This window comes from Syngnathoides biaculeatus, chromosome 17, assembly GCF_019802595.1.
Source record: "Syngnathoides biaculeatus isolate LvHL_M chromosome 17, ASM1980259v1, whole genome shotgun sequence".
NCBI lineage: Eukaryota > Metazoa > Chordata > Actinopteri > Syngnathiformes > Syngnathidae > Syngnathoides > Syngnathoides biaculeatus.
The window spans coordinates 8083047-8103340 of NC_084656.1; the positions used below are offsets into that span (position 1 = coordinate 8083047).

A 20294-nucleotide genomic window follows, 5' to 3' on the forward strand; every position below is an offset into this window, starting at 1 on the left:
ATTAGATGGATTTAGTTGATGATGCGGTCTTCCACAAAGTTTGATCCATCGAAGGCATTTTTCGTACTGGGTCTTCGGTTTTGGAAAGGGTACGAATCGAACTCCACCAACTAGCCTTTCAGGATACCTGTCGTCACTATTACAAAGTCCGTGACTACACCCCTTAACCATATTTTTTGTTAAATAACCCAAATATGCGATAAAACGCTAACAAAACCTATACTGGACCATGCAATGTTGTCTGAGAAAATGGCGGGAGCAAAAACAGGCTTTGGTTTATGCAGATCTCTGGCCTCTGATTGGTCAGTGACTCGAATTGCGCAATATCCACGGAGGGGTCAATTATATGCAACTGAATACAGGTGTGAACTCTGAAACATTTCAGTCAAGGCGCATCAAATAAGACTTGTTAAAACGTTATTTAGGAGGGTAGTGATTAGAAAGTGGCGAGAGTATGACAAATATAATCAAAATTAACTTGGCCCATACACTTTCAAGACTACTATAATATTAATTTATTCTTTCATGTAAAAGCAAATGACTAATGTTCTTATCCACCCATTTTCGTCACTGGGACACTGACGAATATTTCATAAACAAGAATTGAACAAACCTGCTCTGCTTAATCCAACTCGATGCTTCGTGGAAAAAAAAAAGAGTTCAATAGGTGACGTTGTGGCTCGTTCTCGTCTTTCGGACCAGAAAAATGCTCCTCGTACTCTGGTGTCTTTCTTGCACACGTTTTCACACGACACTCACAAAACTTAAGCTCCACTTCGCCAAGTGTCACTCAAACGCGTCTCTGGAGGTAAGCTAAAAGAAACTATAGGTGACTAAATGACTTCAACTGGACACGAAGATTTAATGAATTATCTTTTAGTCGAGTAAAGTAGTACTGTGTCGGGACTTACGCAAATTCGTTAGGTCGACTAATTCTAGAAGAAATATTTAGTAAAGTGCGTATGCTAGATCTTCAGGGAGCAAGAGGTGCCGGGGACTGCGGACGGAAGCTCCACATGAACAAAGTTTGTTTCACAAACGCGTAAATTGAAATGTTATTATAATTCCAAATTGTATTGTATAATGCAAGTTTAAAAGCATGTGAACACGTTAAAGTTTTCAAAGTTTTATTTGGATTGTATTTTATATATCGTCTTTTCCGTTTGTTAAAAGTCGTTGACTTAGCGTTACCGTACTTCAGTCACAGAAAATATGTACACTTATTACGTGCTAACATGGTGGCCATGTTGGGAAGGTTGACTTTCCGATTAAAGGCTAATCATACACATTAAAATTAAGCCGTTACGTGCTAATTTGTTGGGCGATATTTATCTACTTTATTTTTTTGTTAGTACCAAACCGTGTAAAAACAAAACCGGGTTTGAAAATAAATACTCAAATTTAGTTTAACCTGAGGAAGGTGACTCCCTTTCCCCGTGTCATAATTTTACAACGTTGTCCGAAACCCAACACAATGTATATCTTTAGGTGAATATACAGACATCAGTGTCTTTAATTTTTATTTTTATCGCCGTCCAAACACATGGAACGCACTGATGGCTATGACCTTACTAGCTTAAAGTCACCGTAAACACACAGCTCAAAAGGGGTGTACAGAATTTACATATTTCCATGTACGTACCTATTATTATCTATGACCCCAACGCCACACCCGCTTTCGTTTTAACAAACTACCACACACATTTCAAAAAATATTTCAACAGTGTCTCGACGGAGTGCGTCCATCAGCACTTTACTGGACGAAAATATGCGTTCAATCTTCGTGTTCGGTTAAACACGTCGCGGTGTACGTTGAAGCTTTTCGGCTTGGTTTAGCTTAGCTCGTTAACAAAGAGACAGATTTGTGAACAGCATCCCAAAGTGTGAGCGTAAGGTTTTGTGATTGTGGTGGTGAAAATGTGTACAAGAAGAACAGAATAGTTCGAGGAAGAAATTTGTATAACAAACGATGAGAGCCAGCCACAACGTCACCTGCGGAACGATCTTTCAACGAAACCTCGAATTGGATTAAACATAGCAGGTTTGTTCACTTCTTGTTTACGAAATACTTTCCACCAGTGTCCCTCTGTTTATTTTTTTTCCTGCAACACTCACCCGTCAGTCCATTACGATAGCGTCGGCGGAACGATTAGATTCAGCGACACAGTGACTGTTTATCACGTCTGCCTCACAGTTCTAAGAACCTGGTTCAAATCCATCCTCGCCTTTGTGGAGTTTAAATTTTTCTGCCCGTACTTGCGTGCTTTTCTAGAGGTACTCTGGTTTCATCCCAAAAACATGCATGTTAGGTTGATTGAAGACACTAAATCGGGGTGTCAAACATACAGCCCGTGGGCCGGAACCGGACCTCAAGGAGGCTCAATGGGGCCCGCAGGATAATTCAAAAATGAAAAAATGCATCAAAGACACGGAATAAATATTTTTAATAAGATGTTATTCGTGGATTATCTGATAGGGTGCACGCTGTTTTGATCGGAGAGGAAGACAACAGCATGCTCTTGTATGGGCCAAAAAATGTCAAGTATCAGGAACAAAAACAAGTACAGACGGGACTAACGCCGCCTTCAAAATGCTGCCTTAGATACTGTCTGCATTGAAAAAATACAGCTCTGGGAAGATGAATCCTTACTGAGGTAATGATGAAAATGTAAAATTTCATGTCAGTCAGCAAGTTCACTACAAAAAAGTATGGGGGAATTCCACTGTTCATGCAACTCCATGAATTTTCAGTATGTATTGTTTTAATCTATGAAGTTTACACATTTACAGGACATGTGAATACTTTCTTCTTTATACGTTTAATAGCACTCTCCTTAATTTGTAAGGTGTAGGCAGCGATTAAATTTAGATTTTATATGCACGTGTAAATGGTTTAAAAATTCCTTTCTTTATAAATCTCGTTTAATCTTACAGTGCATTACTATATTTTTCAGTACCAATTGTTAAAAGTTTTGTGCCTTTGTACAATCAGTGGGATCAGTTGCAATGCATATATGTGAATGATAAAAGTAAATTTGAGGTGTTTCATGAAATATTTTGTAAAAGGAATGTTCATTCAATCTCAACATTTTCCTGACATTGTTGTGCTTCTTTACACCAAAACAAAGGAAAGACATGATATTTTGGTTATTTATAGCAGCGTATGGTATAATATTAATGGTCCGGCCCAGTTGACATCTACAAAGGCCGTATCTGGCCCACAATGTGAAATGAGTTTGACATCCCTGCTCTAAAATGTCCGCAGGTATGAAGGTGAGTGTGATTTATTTTTTTATTTTTTTATTTTTTTTTTTTTTGTGCCCTGGATTGGCTGGGAACCAATGTGTTGGAAATTTTATGTTTTACATATTTATCCAATATTAGTTCTATTCGTTCTACCTTCAACTTTCACAAGCTTTATTTTGTTATGGCTTGGAGCTTTCTCAGTTATGCTGTTCGGAGCACTTGTCCCTAAATGCTTTATCATTATGTTGTTCTACTGGCTCCATGTGTGTAAACCTTGGTGCAGCTGGACATAGATAATTGTTGTTGTTTTTTTTTGTGCCCCTCAAGAAACCCTGTGTGTTCCTGGATATAATAAGGGGAAAAACATTTAGTGAGGTGTGGCTGCTGCAGGCTGAGTCCATCCAGCGGGACAACCACAGGGAGAGAGGATTTGATAGGGGTTTCATCGTTCTTATAACCATTTGATTTTTGTGTCGTTTGTCAACTGTTCATTTTCGGAAATATTGTCTGAGATTTCCTAGCAAGTGTACTTGGTCAATAGCTAAACTTTGAAGCCTGGATAAAGTATGAATTGTGTCTACACCAATATATTTGGTGTATAGTGGTTGGCTACCAGGCTATTAGGTTGGCTATAGCCTATGTTATTGTCACATCTAGGGTTAGTGTTATCTATTTATTAGTAGTGTGACAAGGGGCTGTCATATTTGAGGAGTTTTCAAAAAAAAAATAAAATAAAATAAAACATGCAATGAGCACTTCAAAAACCCCTAAAATCCCCCATAACAAATATTTCTTGAAAAAAGAAGTGACTAAAGTATATGATCTGGCCACACTGCTTTTCTTCAAAATAATCAGCATTTTGTGCTGCTTAAGTCACTTTTTTATCCATCCATCCATCCATTTTTTTGAAACACAAGTATCACGGAAGCTTTCATTTGGGGGCATTTACCCTGAACTGGTTGCCAGCCAATCGCAGAGCACATAGAGACAAACGACAGTCACACGCACCATCGCACCGAGAGGCAATTTAGAGTCTCCAATGAATGGATGTTTTGGGGATGTGGGAGGAAACCGAAGTGCCTGGAGAAAACCCACCCAGGCACAGGGAAAACATTTAAACTCCACACAGGGGGGGGCCCTGATTGAACCTGGGCCCTCAGAACTATAACTCTAACCAGTGCTTCACTGTGCCGCGAAAAATAATTTACAATTTTGGTATTTTCTCAAGAAACATGAAGTCGACATACTTGATTTGCTTTCGCGGGCCATATCACATGATATTAATTGAATGGCTATTGTTCTTTGTTGTCGATCGTTTGTATCTTCTTCTTCTCCGTACTCAGCATGAATATTGTAGCAGGGCGGCACCGACTTCCGGAGACAAATTCCTTCTTTGTTTTTACATACTTGGCCATTAAAGCTGATACTGATTCTGATTAATTTGGCCATAAGCACATTGAAAACAACAGTAAAAACCTCTGCAACGTACCACAAGGTGTTTTCACAAGTTAGAAGTGGGCTGAAATATAACAAAACTATTGTTTTTTTGGAGTCTTTAAAATAATCATGCGTGGACCCCCCCCTCCACCCCACCCTCTTCAATCATCATCATCACGTGACTGCCTTGTGCTATCTGATTGGTAAACTGGAGTCGCATGACACTAATCACATTGGATTGGCACAAAGATGCCGTATGTGGAAGTCAAAGATAGTCAAAAAACTGATTACGCACGCAATTAGGATGTATAAAAATAGCGAGCAGGATGTCGGTCATTGCAATGGAGGGAAAGTATTCTTCACAGAAACACTCAAGTATAATTAAAAAGTATGGTGCGTAAAACCTACTCTGACAAGTAGAATTCATCCAAAATGTAACTCAAGTGAATTTAACAGTGTAAATGCAGAATGTTACAACCCACATCTGGGATTAAACTGCATTAGTAAACGGTGGAACCCCCAACTATGTGAGATAGGGATCGTGCTCGACCACAAATTGTGAAATCCGTGAATAACTAACACATGTTATAACTGCCAAGGTGAGCGCGTTGAATGGATCATAACTGAACCATTCTGGTTGTCCGAGATTATGTTTCACCTTTGATGCAAACAGGCTTGAACACTCCAAAACAAGTCTATAATTTTGAGTGTGGAAACTCAACTCTTTATGCTTCAAGATGGAACCATTCCGCAAACTCAAATGGTATCATTCTTTTTTAATGCAAAACAGCAGTTGTTAAAATGCCTTGCAGAGAGGCCACTGTCAGTTGTTTGGTGGAAAGTCCATGATTAATATGCCATTCATTTCCAAAATGTTGTGGAGCTGCCTCACAGTCAAAAGAGCTGGATGCGTAAATGTTGAGTCTCTGAATAGACAAAAGGACGGCACTGTATGTGGGACTTGGGTTGTGTCGTAAGCTTCAACAAAGGTCTGCATATTATGTAGGTTGAGTACGGTGATCACAATGTGGATGTGTGCAATAGTCTGACAATGTAACTTGCTTTCAAAGTGTTTTTTTGTCTCATTTTTTTTTCAGTGTGGTTGTGGGCAATTTAAGAAATTGCATACATTTCTCCCCCATTGAGCTGTCACCTTATCATGGTGAAGGAGTTTTTGTGTCTCAATGATCCTGGGAGCTATATGTTGTGTGAGGCTGTGGTCACCCATGGCAAACAGGTCCCAGGTGAGGGACCACACAAAGCACAGTTTTCCCTTGCCCAGACGTGGGTTACCTGGGCTGCCATCTGGAACCGCGGCTCGATGACGAGCACCTGGTGGCTGGGCCTGCACTTATGGAGTCCGGTCAGGGACAGCCCGAAAAGATAATGTGGATCCGCTCCACTCAGTCCAACTGGACCATGTTCCATCCCTCCATTGCTGAAGCAGCCGACCAGAGGTGTGGCCGTAAGGTAGTTGGTACCTGTCAGCGGCAATCTCTGTCAATAGCAGTTTTGCACAAGCCCAATTGAATATGGACTCCGGAAGAAATAGGAGGGAGGCATGTTGCCTGTTTCGCCATTATTTTATGAAAAATAATCTACTTGCCTATGCTATTTTCAACATCACACAAGGTGGTCTTGACAAAACCTTGTATGAACCTGTGCTTTTACAAACTAAGGATTTTTGTGTGCGACCACATTCTGATGTTCCTGTTATACAATCAGTGAAGCACTTAATGTGTGTTACATCTGTGTACAACTAATTTGGGAAAAATTGCTTCATTTACAAAAGGTGGCTAATTTGAGGGAATTGAGTTGTTGATTTTAATCCACAGAGTTTTTGGGCTAGCCTTTAAGGCTAGGGGTACTCAATGCTTCGATTGCGATCAACTGGGGGACGGCGTGCCAAAAAAAAAAAAAAAAAAAAAAAAGTCAACCAATGTTCCCTCTAAACTGCGCGCGTGCACAGTTGTGCACCACTGATGCAGTCTCTTCGCAGATATTCTGCGTTGCGCGCAAAGAAAAAAAAAACCCAATGCAAATTGAAAGCATGACATACAGCTATTCAGTTTGTGGCATTTTGTAATGTACTTCAATGAGTGAGGGATGACTGGTTGTTACAACCAATCGCACAATTCACATACGTACTGCAAAAAAATGAAAAGAAGCCACTGGTTTTTTTTTTTTTGGTAGCACACGGAACATTCTCTAACAACGACCGCTGCTCCGCCACACTTTCTTTTTCCTGGTTTAGCCTACACCCGACGGCCATCCCCACTCTTAAAGTCGTACACTCATAATTAGAAATGTTACAGTACTCACGCAGCCCATCAATGTGTTTTATAATGGCAGCGTCCACCTCCGCTGCTTTAGTTCGCAACACAGACTGGGCAACATACTGCAAAGACGAGCTAGACATGCTACTTATGTTTACTTTCAATATTAATGGAGAAAGTTAATAAAGAAATGCTGTTGTTTTAAGATGGAATGACCGTCTGAGTATGTGAATAACTGAAGAAAAAGTGGTTAAACTGGACAAGATTTTCTCTTTTTGAGTGGGAAAGGTCTGGTCTGAAACCAAAGTAGAAAGTGCAGGATGAGATGGCGTGTAATGTTAAAATTCCACCTTGGCAAAGCCTGATCCAGGGTGAAAGCACAGACAATACAGTGCACAAAAACCTCATTCTGTATTTTAACTATACATATATATTTACAGTATATATAGTATACTATATTACATAACATAACATTGGGAGGATCATCAGCTACCCCAACTCCCACCCACCCCATTATCGGTAGCTCGCGAGAGGCTGGCTGCTAGAAAAGTAGATCTTGGGGTAAAAAAGTCCGGGTACCCCTGCTTTAGGCATTGCAGCATCAGTAAAAATCCAAGGGTTTTCTATTTTTAATGGTCCATATTTAGCATACAAGTTGATTTTATGTATTTTTTGCACAAAAAAATGAAACAGGTCATTTCCAATTATAAGTTTTAAATTATGTTGCTTTCTTCCTGCTTATGGAAAGGAAAGTTAAAAACAGCAACTGGAAATGACCAAATTGTGCTGTGTCGTTCTACCCATTACAAGCCGTAGCGACACCTCTGACTTGGAGAACTGCAGTTGATTTTCAAAAGTGAGCGAGGGTTGCGCTTGAGTATAAAGGCAAACTATGCACAGAAGAGCCGCAGTGACATCAGCACGGTTGCCTCACGTGCGAGTATAAACAAGCCTTTAGTTCAAACTCATCCAACCACTCAGCTCTTCTTGAAGCATTATAGGTAGAAAAGCAAAATGCCTGCCCTTTGGGCATTCTCATATTATGATGCATACCTCTTTTAAAAGTAAATATGAAAAATAAAATGAGATTAAAGTCACAACATGAGAATTGACTTTATTGATCAATGTGTGTTGTTTTCTTGTGTCTTGAAGAAATGAGTGATCTCGGTCCTGGGCCGAAGGAGCCAGGATCCCCCAAAATTAAAGAGGATGTGGAGGATGAAAAGCCTCCCCACAATCAAGAGGAAGAGGAGCTGGAGCCCCCTTACATGAAAGACGAAGAAGACCCCTCCCAGATTAAAAAGAGAGAGGTGTCAGCGCACACACACATAAAACAGGAGGCAGGTGAAGAGCGCCCTCTCATCAAAAGAGAGGAAGATGAGCACCCCATGAAAGAGGAAAAGGAGGCAGATGTCACAAAGTTATGCACGACTTGTTTCCCTGAAAGCAAGGAGAACAAAGGGACAGAACCTCCAGTGAGCAGCAGCTCAAACCAACACATGAAAAGTGAAGGTCAAGGACACAAGTGTGTAGGGTCACAAGCATATGGTGTCATACCACCACTCTCAGATAATGAAGACAGATCATCACACTCTCCTCACACTGATGACTATGATGATGATGAACACACTCAAGGTTATACGACTTGTAACACGGACAACAAAGCCTGCAAATGTTCTCAGTGTGGAAAAACATTTGCCTTAAAGAGCCGTTTGATACGTCACATGAGAGTACACACTGGAGAGAAACCTTTTCACTGCTCATTTTGCGGCCAAAGATTCTCTTGTAAAAGTCATTTGACAGTACACATAGGCGCACACACTGGACAGAAACCTTTTGCCTGCTCAGTTTGTGGTAATAGATTCACTTGTAAAAGTTCTCTGACAACACACACAAGAGCGCACACAGGAGAAAAACCTTTTGCCTGCACATATTGTGGTAAAAGATTCTCTAGAAAGGGTATTTTAAAAAAACACACAAGAGCGCACACTGGAGAGAAATCTTATGGCTGCTCAGATTGTGGTGATAGATTTTTTACAAAACGAATTTTAAAAACACATACAAAAACACATAATGGTGGGAAACCTTTTATCTGCTCAGTTTGTGGTCAAAAATTCTCTTTTAAAACACATTTGACAACACACACACGAGCACACAGTGGAGAGAAGCCTTTTGCTTGCACAGATTGTGGTCAACGATTCTGTAGAAAAGGAGATTTAACAATACACACCAGAATACACACTGGAGAGAAACCTTTTCCCTGTTCAATATGCGGCCAAAAATTCTCTCTGAAGGGATATTTAATGAAACATACAAGAACACACACTGGAGACAAACCTTTTGCTTGCTCCGATTGTGGTCAGAGATTCCTGAGAAAAGGCGATTTAAAAATACACTCTAGAACACACACTGGAGAGAAACCATTTGCCTGCACCGATTGTGGCCAAAGATTTTGCAGGAAAGGAGATTTAAATAAACACACAAGAACGCATACCGGAGAGAAACCTTTTTCATGCTCAGATTGTAGCAAACAATTTGCGAGAAAAGAGGAGTTAAAAATACATACAAGAGCACACACTGGAGAGAAACCTTTTGCCTGCTTAGATTGTGGTCAAAGATTCTCTGTGAAGGGACGCTTAAAAACACACACAAGAACTCACACTGGAGATTAACAATTTGCCCGATCAGTTTGGGGTCAAAGATTCTGTCAGAGTGGAAACCCAATACACACACTGGAATGTAAACAGTTTGCCTGCTCAATTTGCATTCAAATATTCTTTTCATAGAACTCAATGGACCTTTCCGACTGGTGAGCTTTAGCTCCGCCACCTTAGCTACAGTTGCCATGTCCCACAAGCTTCCAAAATGGCAACTGAACAGAAGAGGTTTGAAGTTGATTTTCTATCGTGTATTCATATAATATTGCGGTATGTTTTTTGCCAAATGCGTCAGACTTGTCCAAAAGAGTTCTACAGAGAGGTCTCAACTATTACACGCATATGTTAACGGAATTAAGATTTTGAATGGAGCAGGAAGTAATATCAGAGTTACAGCGAAATGTCGGCGATCGATGCAAAAATCGTTGACACCTCACAAACTTCATATTGAAATGTAACAATAAAATAGTGGAATCGTATTGCACATGCAAAGTAGGGTGAGTACTTTTTACTTGGAAAGATCCTAAGTAATATCATTCTAGTCTTTATAAGTGAGTTAGGCTCAATTTTCTACAAGTGCATTTAAACAATGATTAACTCAGTCAGTACTGTACTCACCAGATGAAAAAGTTTGACTTAGCTTGTAATCGAACTCAGTGCTCTGTCTTAAAAGACTGATGTGATACAAATGGGCAAATAGACATTTCTCTTGCATGACATCGCGCATTTAGGTATCGCTAACCCGACACTTCGGCATAAAACATTACACGCTTCATTCAGCAGGTGAGTGATACACTAACAAAGTGAAAGTTGTTCTCCTGCAATGTATAAAGCACTGATAATAATGAAATCAAACTCGGAGTAGGTACTTCTCCCTCACTTACCTTCGAACATACAGCCTCGTGTTTCTTGATATTGTCCACGTTTAGTTGTACATGCACTCTTCCGGGAGCCTTAATTCATCATAGACACTTTTTTAACTATGTTTTAGGCCTTAGAAAATGAATCAACCCTTGTAACCTAGAAGGATATCTTTCATCAGAATTGCACGTTGCCCAAGTGCATCAGAGGACCATTTTCTTTGTAACATTAACTTTTCCAAGCGCACACTACTGACAACCAGTGTTACTTGTTGGACAATATGGCAGCAGGCACGTGTCAAGCCAGCGGTTAAGGCAATGCGGCTATCTGATTGGCTATTATTGTACGAGAGATTGACAGGTCGGAAAGGTCCATTGGCAGTGGACTCTAAGATCCACAGTGAAAAAACACCCTTGCTTGCTGACTTTGTGGTCAAAGACTCTCTAGCCAAACTAAGGAATACACACAAGGACATAAATGGTACAAAAAGTTTTCACCTGGTCAATGGAGACTACAACATTGCTTCTCTCTCTCCCTTCTACAAACAACCTCACATTAAATGTGCAGCAAGAAGGAATAAAGGTTTGGCAAGGATTTGCTCTTAACGATTCGTCTTAGTGTTTTATGTGTAGAGCGACACGTGGGCTTTTGTAAAAAGCAATGTTCAATAAAACTTTAGATGAAATTGTTTCAGTCTCAGGCTGTTAAATAGATCACTACTTGACTGTTCTAGAGAAGTTTTTGCCTCTTGACAGGCTTAATTCGTTTACCTTTACCCTTGGACTTCAGCTGTCTTATCTTGCATATGTTCATGTGCAATGTCTTCGAAGACAACCCTAACAGTTTCGTTAAAATCGATCCAATGAATGAGAATATTCATAGCCATAAATGTTGACTCATAAAACTAATGACTGTGACCCTGATTTTGAACAATCTTGTATCTTATCTCCACAGTTGTACTTTGCATGTCTTCTTGTAATCTATGTACCTTCTCTAAAGCTTCCTGTGCACAAGTACTGTGAAAGTTTAGAATTCGCGTGCTCGGGGTGAAGCAGTTAAAGCAATGGATCTGCTTTGTCAAATGCTTTTGTGATGTGCATATAAATTTAGCGAATAATTTATTAAATAGACTGTCAATGAATTTGGGCTCATGGTGGGATGATAGAAAAGTATACACTGTACATGATTCAGGTTTAAACACAACTTAAATTCCATCAATCCATTTTCTGAGCTGCCTATCCTCACAAGGGTCACAGGAGTGCTGGAGCCTATCCCAGCTATCATCGGGCAGGAGGCAGGGTACACCCTGAACTGGTTGCCAGCCAACCACAGGGCACATAGAAACAAACAACCATTTGCAGTCATAATCACACCTAAGGGAAATTTTGAGTCTCCAACACGTTTTTGGAATGTGGGTTGAAACCAGAGTGCCCGGAGAAAACCCACACAGGGATGGGGAGAACATACAAACTCCATACAGGCGGGGCCAGGATTTCAACCCCGGTCTTCAGAACTGTGAGACAAACACGTCCACCATTCCGCCACCCAATTTTCACCTGATAATCAGAATAGAAATGATTAAATTGACTTAAAAGTGAATAGCATTTAACATTTGCTGCGATAATCTCGACTTGCAAAAATTGCATTGACCCTGTGACCTTCAACAGACTGTTGCAATCTTCATTTAAAATGCTTTTCCAGACCTTTACTGCAGCCTCTTTCTCAGTTCTTTTCTTTCTCGGGGTTGCCGTCTTCAGTCTCCTCGTCAGGAGGTAAAATGCATGCTCTATTGGGTTAAGGTCTGGTGATTCATGTGCCCACTCTTGTTTTAGACCATCCACTCATTCTGATTAAATCACTTGTTGCGTTGGAATTGTGTTTTGATTCATTGTCTTGTTGCATGATGACGTGTCCCCTGATTAGTTCGGATGCATTTTTCTTGATATCTATGTTACTAAAAGTGTACTAAATGTGAAATTCGCCCTCCTGCCCGAAAATAGTTGGGAGTGGCTCCAGCACTCCTCGGACCAGCCGCCACCTACTTTTTAAGGGTCACAAACATCCTGGAATATATCCCAGCCGACTCTGGCCACCCTCAACTAGTCACCAGCCAATCACAGAGCATATTATATTATCTACCATAACGTTACATCAAACATTTATTTGATGTTGCTGGCATATCATTTTGGATTTAATTATGCCTTAATGTCAGTGGGATCAAGAGGAAACAGACAACCCATGTAGGTGGGAGAAAACTGGTGAAAAGTTAATCTCACGCTCAAACACTTCATTTCTTTCTTACTTTTGGTGATAGTTTACCTGTTATATAGGCCTAATATAAAAAATATTTTTGACCGTTATAATATGCAAATCACGTTACATCATGTTCTGTCAAATTTTCCAAATAAACAATTGAATGATTAAAGCTTCTTATGTGCCAATAGACTTATGGACTTTCACTAAATCTTTTGTGTATCCTAAACTAAAAGTTACCGATTAAAAACTTTGCTTAGTTTCAGGTGGCCCAAACTTGCATGCTGCTTTGAAAAAAAAGTGCTTTCTTAGCCAAATTAGTGAATAGACAATTTCTCAAATGACAGTTTTGTTAATGTGACCATCGCAGGATTATAGAGCTTGTGCACCTACGTCATAAAATCGTGTGATTTTTGTTTACACCGCCATATTGCAAGACAAACAAAGCATTTTTGAAAGTTAATTCCGTTGAGACGAAATGAAAATAAGTCTTGTAGCACGACATCCAGAGTTTTGTCCGATACCGTTCAACATTTAGAAGGTGCTAATAAACAAAGGCATGTGGAAAAATTAGAGACACTTTGCATAGAGGATCCATATTTAATGCTGGAATCTGTCATGATCCTGCCACTCCAGCATGAGCTGTGCAGGTGCCTGCGCGGGCGCGCTGATTGGGGTGCACACCTGCGTCTCATGCGGGTTGATTAGTCTGTGTATTTATATCACCCCGATGACAACTGGTCCTCTGCCAGTTCGTTGAGCTTCATGCCCCGTTCCAGCACTCTCGTTTCCCTGATTGAACCTGTGTGTACCGACCTTCATCTGTTCTCCGACCAACCCCGTAAGCCTGACTCCTTCGATACTTCTGCCTGCGCTGATTGTTTCCCCGTGTACCGACTCCTGCCTGTCCGCTCATCTGTTCTCTTCGCCCGACGTCACAACTACCGCTGCTGCACCGGACTGCCTGCTCGATCCCCGACCCCTGCATACAATAAATGTGTCTCTTCTTGAACTACCTTGCGTCTTCCGAGTTCCTTCATTTGGGTCCTACCTCTCGCTCCGATGGGACGTGACAGAACGAACTGGCCATCACAGGACCCAGCAGGAAAGACCTGGCGTCGCCGGGAACGACGTAAGGTAGACCGTCTGCCGGAGGACCAAGCCTGTCCGATCCGGGTAGGCTCTCTGATGTCCTCTGCTCCCGTGTCTTACGCTCCGCCAGCGAGGTATGAATACGTCCCGAACACGACCCGTCCGGCTCCTCATATTCTTCTGGACTCTGACTTTTCGGAATATGAGGAGGACCACGATTTGTTTGACCGGCTGCCTGAGTACGACTCCGACGACTTTGATTTTGAGTCTCTTTGCCCGGCTTTTGATCCCAGTCAGTTTGCCCCGTCTTCCCGCGTTTCCAGCACCCGAGCGACTTCGCCCGGTAGATCCAAGTGCACCTATCGGTACGAGGGAACCCGCTTGGCAATCTACCCGGGACCTCCGCGTGGCGGCCAGAGGAGACGCCCCAGCCGGGCGCTCCCTGGTGTCTCTCGCTGCGCAGCAACGAAGACACCGTCCTCCCACTCCTCGCCGGTAACGGTGAGACCGGCAGACCCGCAGCTGGTGGTGAGGCTTCCAGCCCAGAGGGAGGAGGTGCCGCCAAATCACGAGGCATTCTGGCGCGAAATGCGGGCGCAGTTAGAGAGGCAGAGCGCGGAATTGGCGGCTCTCACGGCCCAGGTCCGGCAAGGATTGGCGAACCAGCCGAGCTACGCTAACGTCGCAACGGTGACGGACTCACTGCTGACTCAGGTTCACGTTGCCGTGGAAACCGACTCGCCCCCTCGCCAAGTGCACGCCACAGTGGGAACAGACTCGCCACCTCGCCAAGTGCACGTAGCTGTGGAGACTGACCCGCCTCCTCGCCATTCCCACGTCGAGGTTTTGGCGGTTCCGAGCAGAGCTCACGCGGCAGTTGGAACTGACGCGCTCCCGAGACACGCCCACGTGTCAGTTTCGACTGACTCTCCGCCTACTCAGGTTCACGTTGCCCTGGAAACGGATTCGCCACCGCGCCACGCCCACGTTGCTGTTTCAACGGATGCACTGCAAACTCACGTGGCAGTGGGGACCAACCCGATGCCGCCTCACGTTGCTGTCCAGGAGGTGGCGACGTCTCCACAGCCGCTTCTCGTCCGTGCTCTGGAGTGGCAGTGGCGACCGGCCCGCAGCCGCTCCCCGTTCCTGCTCTGTCGGCGACGGGCACGCCCTCACGTTCCTGTCCAGGAGGTGGCGACAGGTCCCCAGCCGCCTCACGCTCCCGTCCAGGAGGAGGTGTAATTGGTGATGCTGCTGCCGCCTTCTCTCGTTCCTGTCCAGGAGGCGGCGGCGACGGGGTCGCCTTCTCAAGTTGCTGTCCAGGAGGTGGCGGCGACGGGGCCGCCTTCTCAAGTTGCTATCCAGGAGGGGGCGGTACTGGCGCCGCCTTCTCAAGTTGCTGTCCAGGAGGGGGCGGTACTGGCGCCGCCTTCTCAAGTTGCTGTCCAGGAGGGGGCGGTACTGGCGCCGCCTTCTCAAGTTGCTGTCCAGGAGGGGGCGGTACTGGTGCCGCCTTCTCACGTTGCTGTCCAGGAGGGGGCGGTACTGGCGCCGCCTTCTCATGTTGCTGTCCAGGAGGGGGCGGTACTGGCGCCGCCTTCTCACGTTGCTGTCCAGGAGGGGGCGGTACTGGCGCCGCCTTCTCTCGTTCCTGTCCAGGAGGCGGCGGCGACGGGGTCGCTGCCTTCTCTCGTTCCTGTCCAGGAGGCGGTGGCGACGGGGTCGCTGACTTCTCTCGTTCCTGTCCAGGAGGAGGCGGCGACGGGGTCGCTGCCTTCTCTCGTTCCTGTCCAGGAGGAGGTGGCGGGACGGGGTCGCTCCTTCTCTCGTTCCTGTCCAGGAGGCGGCGACGACGGGGTCGCTGCCTTCTCACGTTGCTGTCCAGGAGGCGGCGGCAACGGGGTCGCCTTCTCAAGTTGCTGTCCAGGAGGTGGCGGCGACGGGGCCGCCTTCTCAAGTTGCTGTCCAGGAGGGGGCTGTCTGGCGCCGCCTTCTCAAGTTGCTGTCCAGGAGGGGGCGGTACTGGCGCCGCCTTCTCAAGTTGCTGTCCAGGAGGTGGCGGTACTGGCGCCGCCTTCTCTCGTTCCTGTCCAGGGGACAGAACTGGCGCCGCCTTCTCTCATTCCTGTCCAGGAGGCGGAGGGGGCGGTACTGGCGCCGCCTTCTCTCATTCCTGTCCAGGAGGCGAAGGGGCCGGGTCGCTGCCTTCTCACGTTCCTGTCCAGGAGGAGGCGGCGACGGGGTCGCGCTGTCTTCTCAAGTTGCTGTCCAGGAGGGGGCGGTACTGGCGCCGCCTTCTCAAGTTGCTGTCCAGGAGGGGGCGGTACTGGCGCAGCCTTCTCAAGTTGCTGTCCAGGAGGGGGCGGTACTGGCGCCGCCTTCTCAAGTTGCTGTCCAGGAGGGGCTGTACTGGCGCGCCTCCTTCTCTCGTTCCTGTCCAGGAGGCGGAGGGGTCGCTGCCTTCTCTCGCTCCTGTCCAGGAGGCGGTGGCGGCGGGGGGTCGCTGCTTTCTCTCGTTCCTGTCCAGGAGGCGGTGGCGACGGGGTCGCTGCCTTCTCATGTTTCTGTCCAGGAGGAGGCGGCGACGGGGTCGCTGTCTTCTCAAGTTGCTGTCCAGGAGGGGGCGGTACTGGCGCCGCCTTCTCAAGTTGCTGTCCAGGAGGGGGCGGTACTGGCACCGCCTTCTCAAGTTGCTGTCCAGGAGGGGGCGGTATTGGCGCCGCCTTCTCAAGTTGCTGTCCAGGAGGGGGCGGTACTGGCGCCGCCTTCTCAAGTTGCTTTCCAGGAGGGGGCGGTACTGGCGCCGCCTTCTCACGTTGCGGTCCAGGAGGGGGCGGTACTGGCGCTGCCTTCTCAAGTTGCGGTCCAGGAGGGGGCGGCGACGGGGTCGCCTTCTCAGTTGCTGTCCAGGAGCTGGCGGCGACGGGGCCGCCTTCTCAAGTTGCTGTCCAGGAGGGGGCGGTACTGATGCCCGCTTCTCAAGTTGCTGTCCAGGAGGGGGCGGTACTGGCGCCGCCTTCTCAAGTTGCTGTCCAGGAGGGGGCGGTACTGGCGCCGCCTTCTCTCGTTCTGTCCAGGAGGTGGGGGGGGCGTACTGGCGCCGCCTTCTCTCATTCCTGTCCAGGAGGCGGAGGGGGCGGTACTGGTGCCGCCTTCTCTCGTTCCTGTCCAGGAGGCGGTGGCAACGGGGTCGCCTTCTCAAGTTGCTGTCCAGGAGGTGGCGGCGACGGGGCCGCCTTCTCAAGTTGCTATCCAGGAGGGGGCGGTACTGGCGCCGCCTTCTCAAGTTGCTGTCCAGGAGGGGGCGGTACTGGCGCCGCCTTCTCAAGTTGCTGTCCAGGAGGGGGCGGTACTGGCGCCGCCTTCTCAAGTTGCTGTCCAGGAGGGGGCGGTACTGGCGTCGCCTTCTCACGTTGCTGTCCAGGAGGGGGCGGTACTGGCGCCGCCTTCCTCACGTTGCTCTCCAGGAGGGGGCGGTAACTGGCGCCGCCTTCTCACGTTGCTGTCCAGGAGGGGGCGGTACTGCGCCGCCTTCTCTCGTTCCTGCCTGTCAGGAGGCGGCGGCGACGGGGTCGCTGCCTTCTCCTCGTTCCTGTCCAGGAGGCGGTGGCGACGGGGTCGCTGCCTTCTTTCGTTCCTGTCCAGGAGGAGGCGGCGACGGGGTCGCTGCCTTCTCTCGTTCTGTCCGGGAGGCGCGGCGGCGACGGGGTCCTCTGCCTTCTTCGTTCCTGTCCGGGAGGCGGCGGCGACGGGGTCGCTGCTTCTCTCGTTCCTGTCCAGGAGGCGGCGGCGACGGGGTCGCTGCCTTCTCACGTTGCTGTCCAGGAGGCGGCGGCGACGGGGTTCGCCTTCTCAAGTTGCTGTCCAGGAGGTGGCGGCGACGGGGCCGCCTTCTCAAGTTGCTGTCCAGGAGGGGGCGGTACTGGCGCCGCCTTCTCAAGTTGCTGTCCAGGAGGAGGCGGTACTGGCGCCGCCTTCTCAAGTTGCTGTCCAGGAGGGGGCGTACTGGCGCCGCCTTCTCAAGTTGCTGTCCAGGAGGTGGCGGTACTGGCGCCGCCTTCTCTCGTTCCTGTCCAGGAGGCGGAGGGGGCGGTACTGGCGCCGCCTTCTCTCATTCCTGTCTCAGGAGGCGGAGGGGGCGGGGTCGCTGCCTTCTCACGTTCCTGTCCAGGAGGAGGCGGCGACAGGGTCGCTGTCTTCTCAAGTTGCTGTCCAGGAGGGGGCGGTACTGGCGCCGCCTTCTCAAGTTGCTGTCCAGGAGGAGCGGTACTGGCGCAGCCTTCTCAAGTTGCTGTCCAGGAGGGGGCGGTACTGGCGCCGCCTTCTCAAGTTGCTGTCCAGGAGGGGGCGGTACTGGCGCCGCCTTCTCTCGTTCCTGTCCAGGAGGCGGAGGGGGCGGTACTGGCGCCGCCTTCTCTCATTCCTGTCCAGGAGGCGGAGGGGGCGGTACTGGCGACGCCTTCTTCTCGTTCCTGTCCAGGAGGCGGCGGGGGGGGTCGCTGCCTTCTCTCGTTCTCTGCTCTTGTCCAGGAGGCGGTGGCGGCGGGGTCGCTGCCTTCTCTCGTTCCTGTCCAGGAGGTGGTGGCGACGGGGTCGCTGCCTCTCATGTTTCTGTCCAGGAGGAGGCGGCGACGGGGTCGCTGTCTTCTCAAGTTGCTGTCCAGGAGGGGGCGGTACTGGCGCCCGCCTTCTCAAGTTGCTGTCCAGGAGGGGGCGGTACTGGCGCCGCCTTCTCAAGTTGCTGTCCAGGAGGGGGCGGTACTGGCGCGCGCCTTCTCAAGTTGCTGTCCAGGAGGGGGCGGTACTGGCGCCGCCTTCTCAAGTTGCTGTCCAGGAGGGGGCGGTACTGGCGCCGCCTTCTCAAGTTGCTGTCCAGGAGGGGGCGGTACTGGCGCCGCCTTCTCAAGTTGCTGTCCAGGAGGGGGCGGTACTGGCACCGCCTTCTCAAGTTGCTGTCCAGGAGGGGGCGGTATTGGCGCCGCCTTCTCAAGTTGCTGTCCAGGAGGGGGCGGTACTGGCGCCGCCTTCTCAAGTTGCTGTCCAGGAGGGGGTGGTACTGGCGCCGCCTTCTCATGTTGCTGTCCAGGAGGGGACGGTACTGGCGCCGCCTTCTCACGTTGCTGTCCAGGAGGGGGCGGTACTGGCGCCGCCTTCTCTCGTTCCTGTCCAGGAGGCGGAGGGGTCGCTGCCTTCTCTCGCTCCTGTCCAGGAGGCGGTGGCGGCGGGGTCGCTGCTTTCTCTCGTTCCTGTCCAGGAGGCGGTGGCGACGGGGTCGCTGCCTTCTCATGTTTCTGTCCAGGAGGAGGCGGCGACGGGGTCGCTGTCTTCTCAAGTTGCTGTCCAGGAGGGGGCGGTACTGGCGCCGCCTTCTCAAGTTGCTGTCCAGGAGGGGGCGGTACTGGCGCAGCCTTCTCAAGTTGCTGTCCAGGAGGGGGCGGTACTGGCGCCACCTTCTCAAGTTGCTGTCCAGGAGGGGGCGGTACTGGCGCCGCCTTCTCTCGTTCCTGTCCAGGAGGCGGAGGGGTCGCTGCCTTCTCTCGCTCCTGTCCAGGAGGCGGTGGCGGCGGGGTCGCTGCTTTCTCTCGTTCCTGTCCAGGAGGCGGTGGCGACGGGGTCGCTGCCTTCTCATGTTTCTGTCCAGGAGGAGGCGGCGACGGGGTCGCTGTCTTCTCAAGTTGCTGTCCAGGAGGGGGCGGTACTGGCGCCGCCTTCTCAAGTTGCTGTCCAGGAGGGGGCGGTACTGGCACCGCCTTCTCAAGTTGCTGTCCAGGAGGGGGCGGTATTGGCGCCGCCTTCTCAAGTTGCTGTCCAGGAGGGGCGGTACTGGTACTGGCGCCGCCTTCTCAAGTTGCTGTCCAGGAGGGGGCGGTACTGGCGCCGCCTTATCACGTTGCGGTCCAGGAGGGGGCGGTACTGGCGCTGCCTTCTCAAGTTGCGGTCCAGGAGGGGGCGGCGACGGGGTCGCCTTCTCAAGTTGCTGTCCAGGAGGTGGCGGCGACGGGGCCGCCTTCTCAAGTTGCTGTCCAGGAGGGGGCGGTACTGATGCCGCCTTCTCAAGTTGCTGTCCAGGAGGGGGCGGTACTGGCGCCGCCTTCTCAAGTTGCTGTCCAGGAGGGGGCGGTACTGGCGCCGCCTTCTCTCGTTCCTGTCCAGGAGGTGGAGGGGGCGGTACTGGCGCCGTCTTCTCTCATTCCTGTCCAGGAGGCGGCGGCGACGGGGTCGCCTTCTCAAGTTGCTGTCCAGGAGGTGGCGGCGACGGGGCCGCCTTCTCAAGTTGCTATCCAGGAGGGGGCGGTACTGGCGCCGCCTTCTCAAGTTGCTGTCCAGGAGGGGGCGGTACTGGCGCCGCCTTCTCAAGTTGCTGTCCAGGAGGGGGCGGTACTGGCGCCGCCTTCTCAAGTTGCTGTCCAGGAGGGGGCGGTACTGGCGCCGCCTTCTCACGTTGCTGTCCAGGAGGGGCGGTGGTACTGGC

At 48.7% G+C, this 20294-nt stretch overlaps 1 protein-coding gene across 2 annotated transcripts; it reads left to right on the forward strand.

Moving 5' to 3' along the window:
* Positions 1 to 1246: 1246 nt before the first annotated feature.
* Positions 1247 to 12731, forward strand: LOC133490589 (gastrula zinc finger protein XlCGF57.1-like). 2 transcript variants are annotated; one of them, XM_061800856.1, is made up of 3 exons: positions 1247 to 2041; positions 2477 to 2654; positions 8112 to 12731. In XM_061800856.1, exon 3 carries the CDS (start codon positions 8114 to 8116, stop codon positions 9629 to 9631), a length of 1518 nt encoding a protein of 505 aa, XP_061656840.1. In that variant the 5' UTR covers positions 1247 to 2041; positions 2477 to 2654; positions 8112 to 8113; the 3' UTR covers positions 9632 to 12731. The 2 variants fall into 2 exon arrangements, with proteins under 2 accessions (XP_061656840.1, XP_061656839.1); XM_061800855.1 differs by lacking the exon at positions 2477 to 2654.
* Positions 12732 to 20294: the final 7563 nt, after the last annotated feature.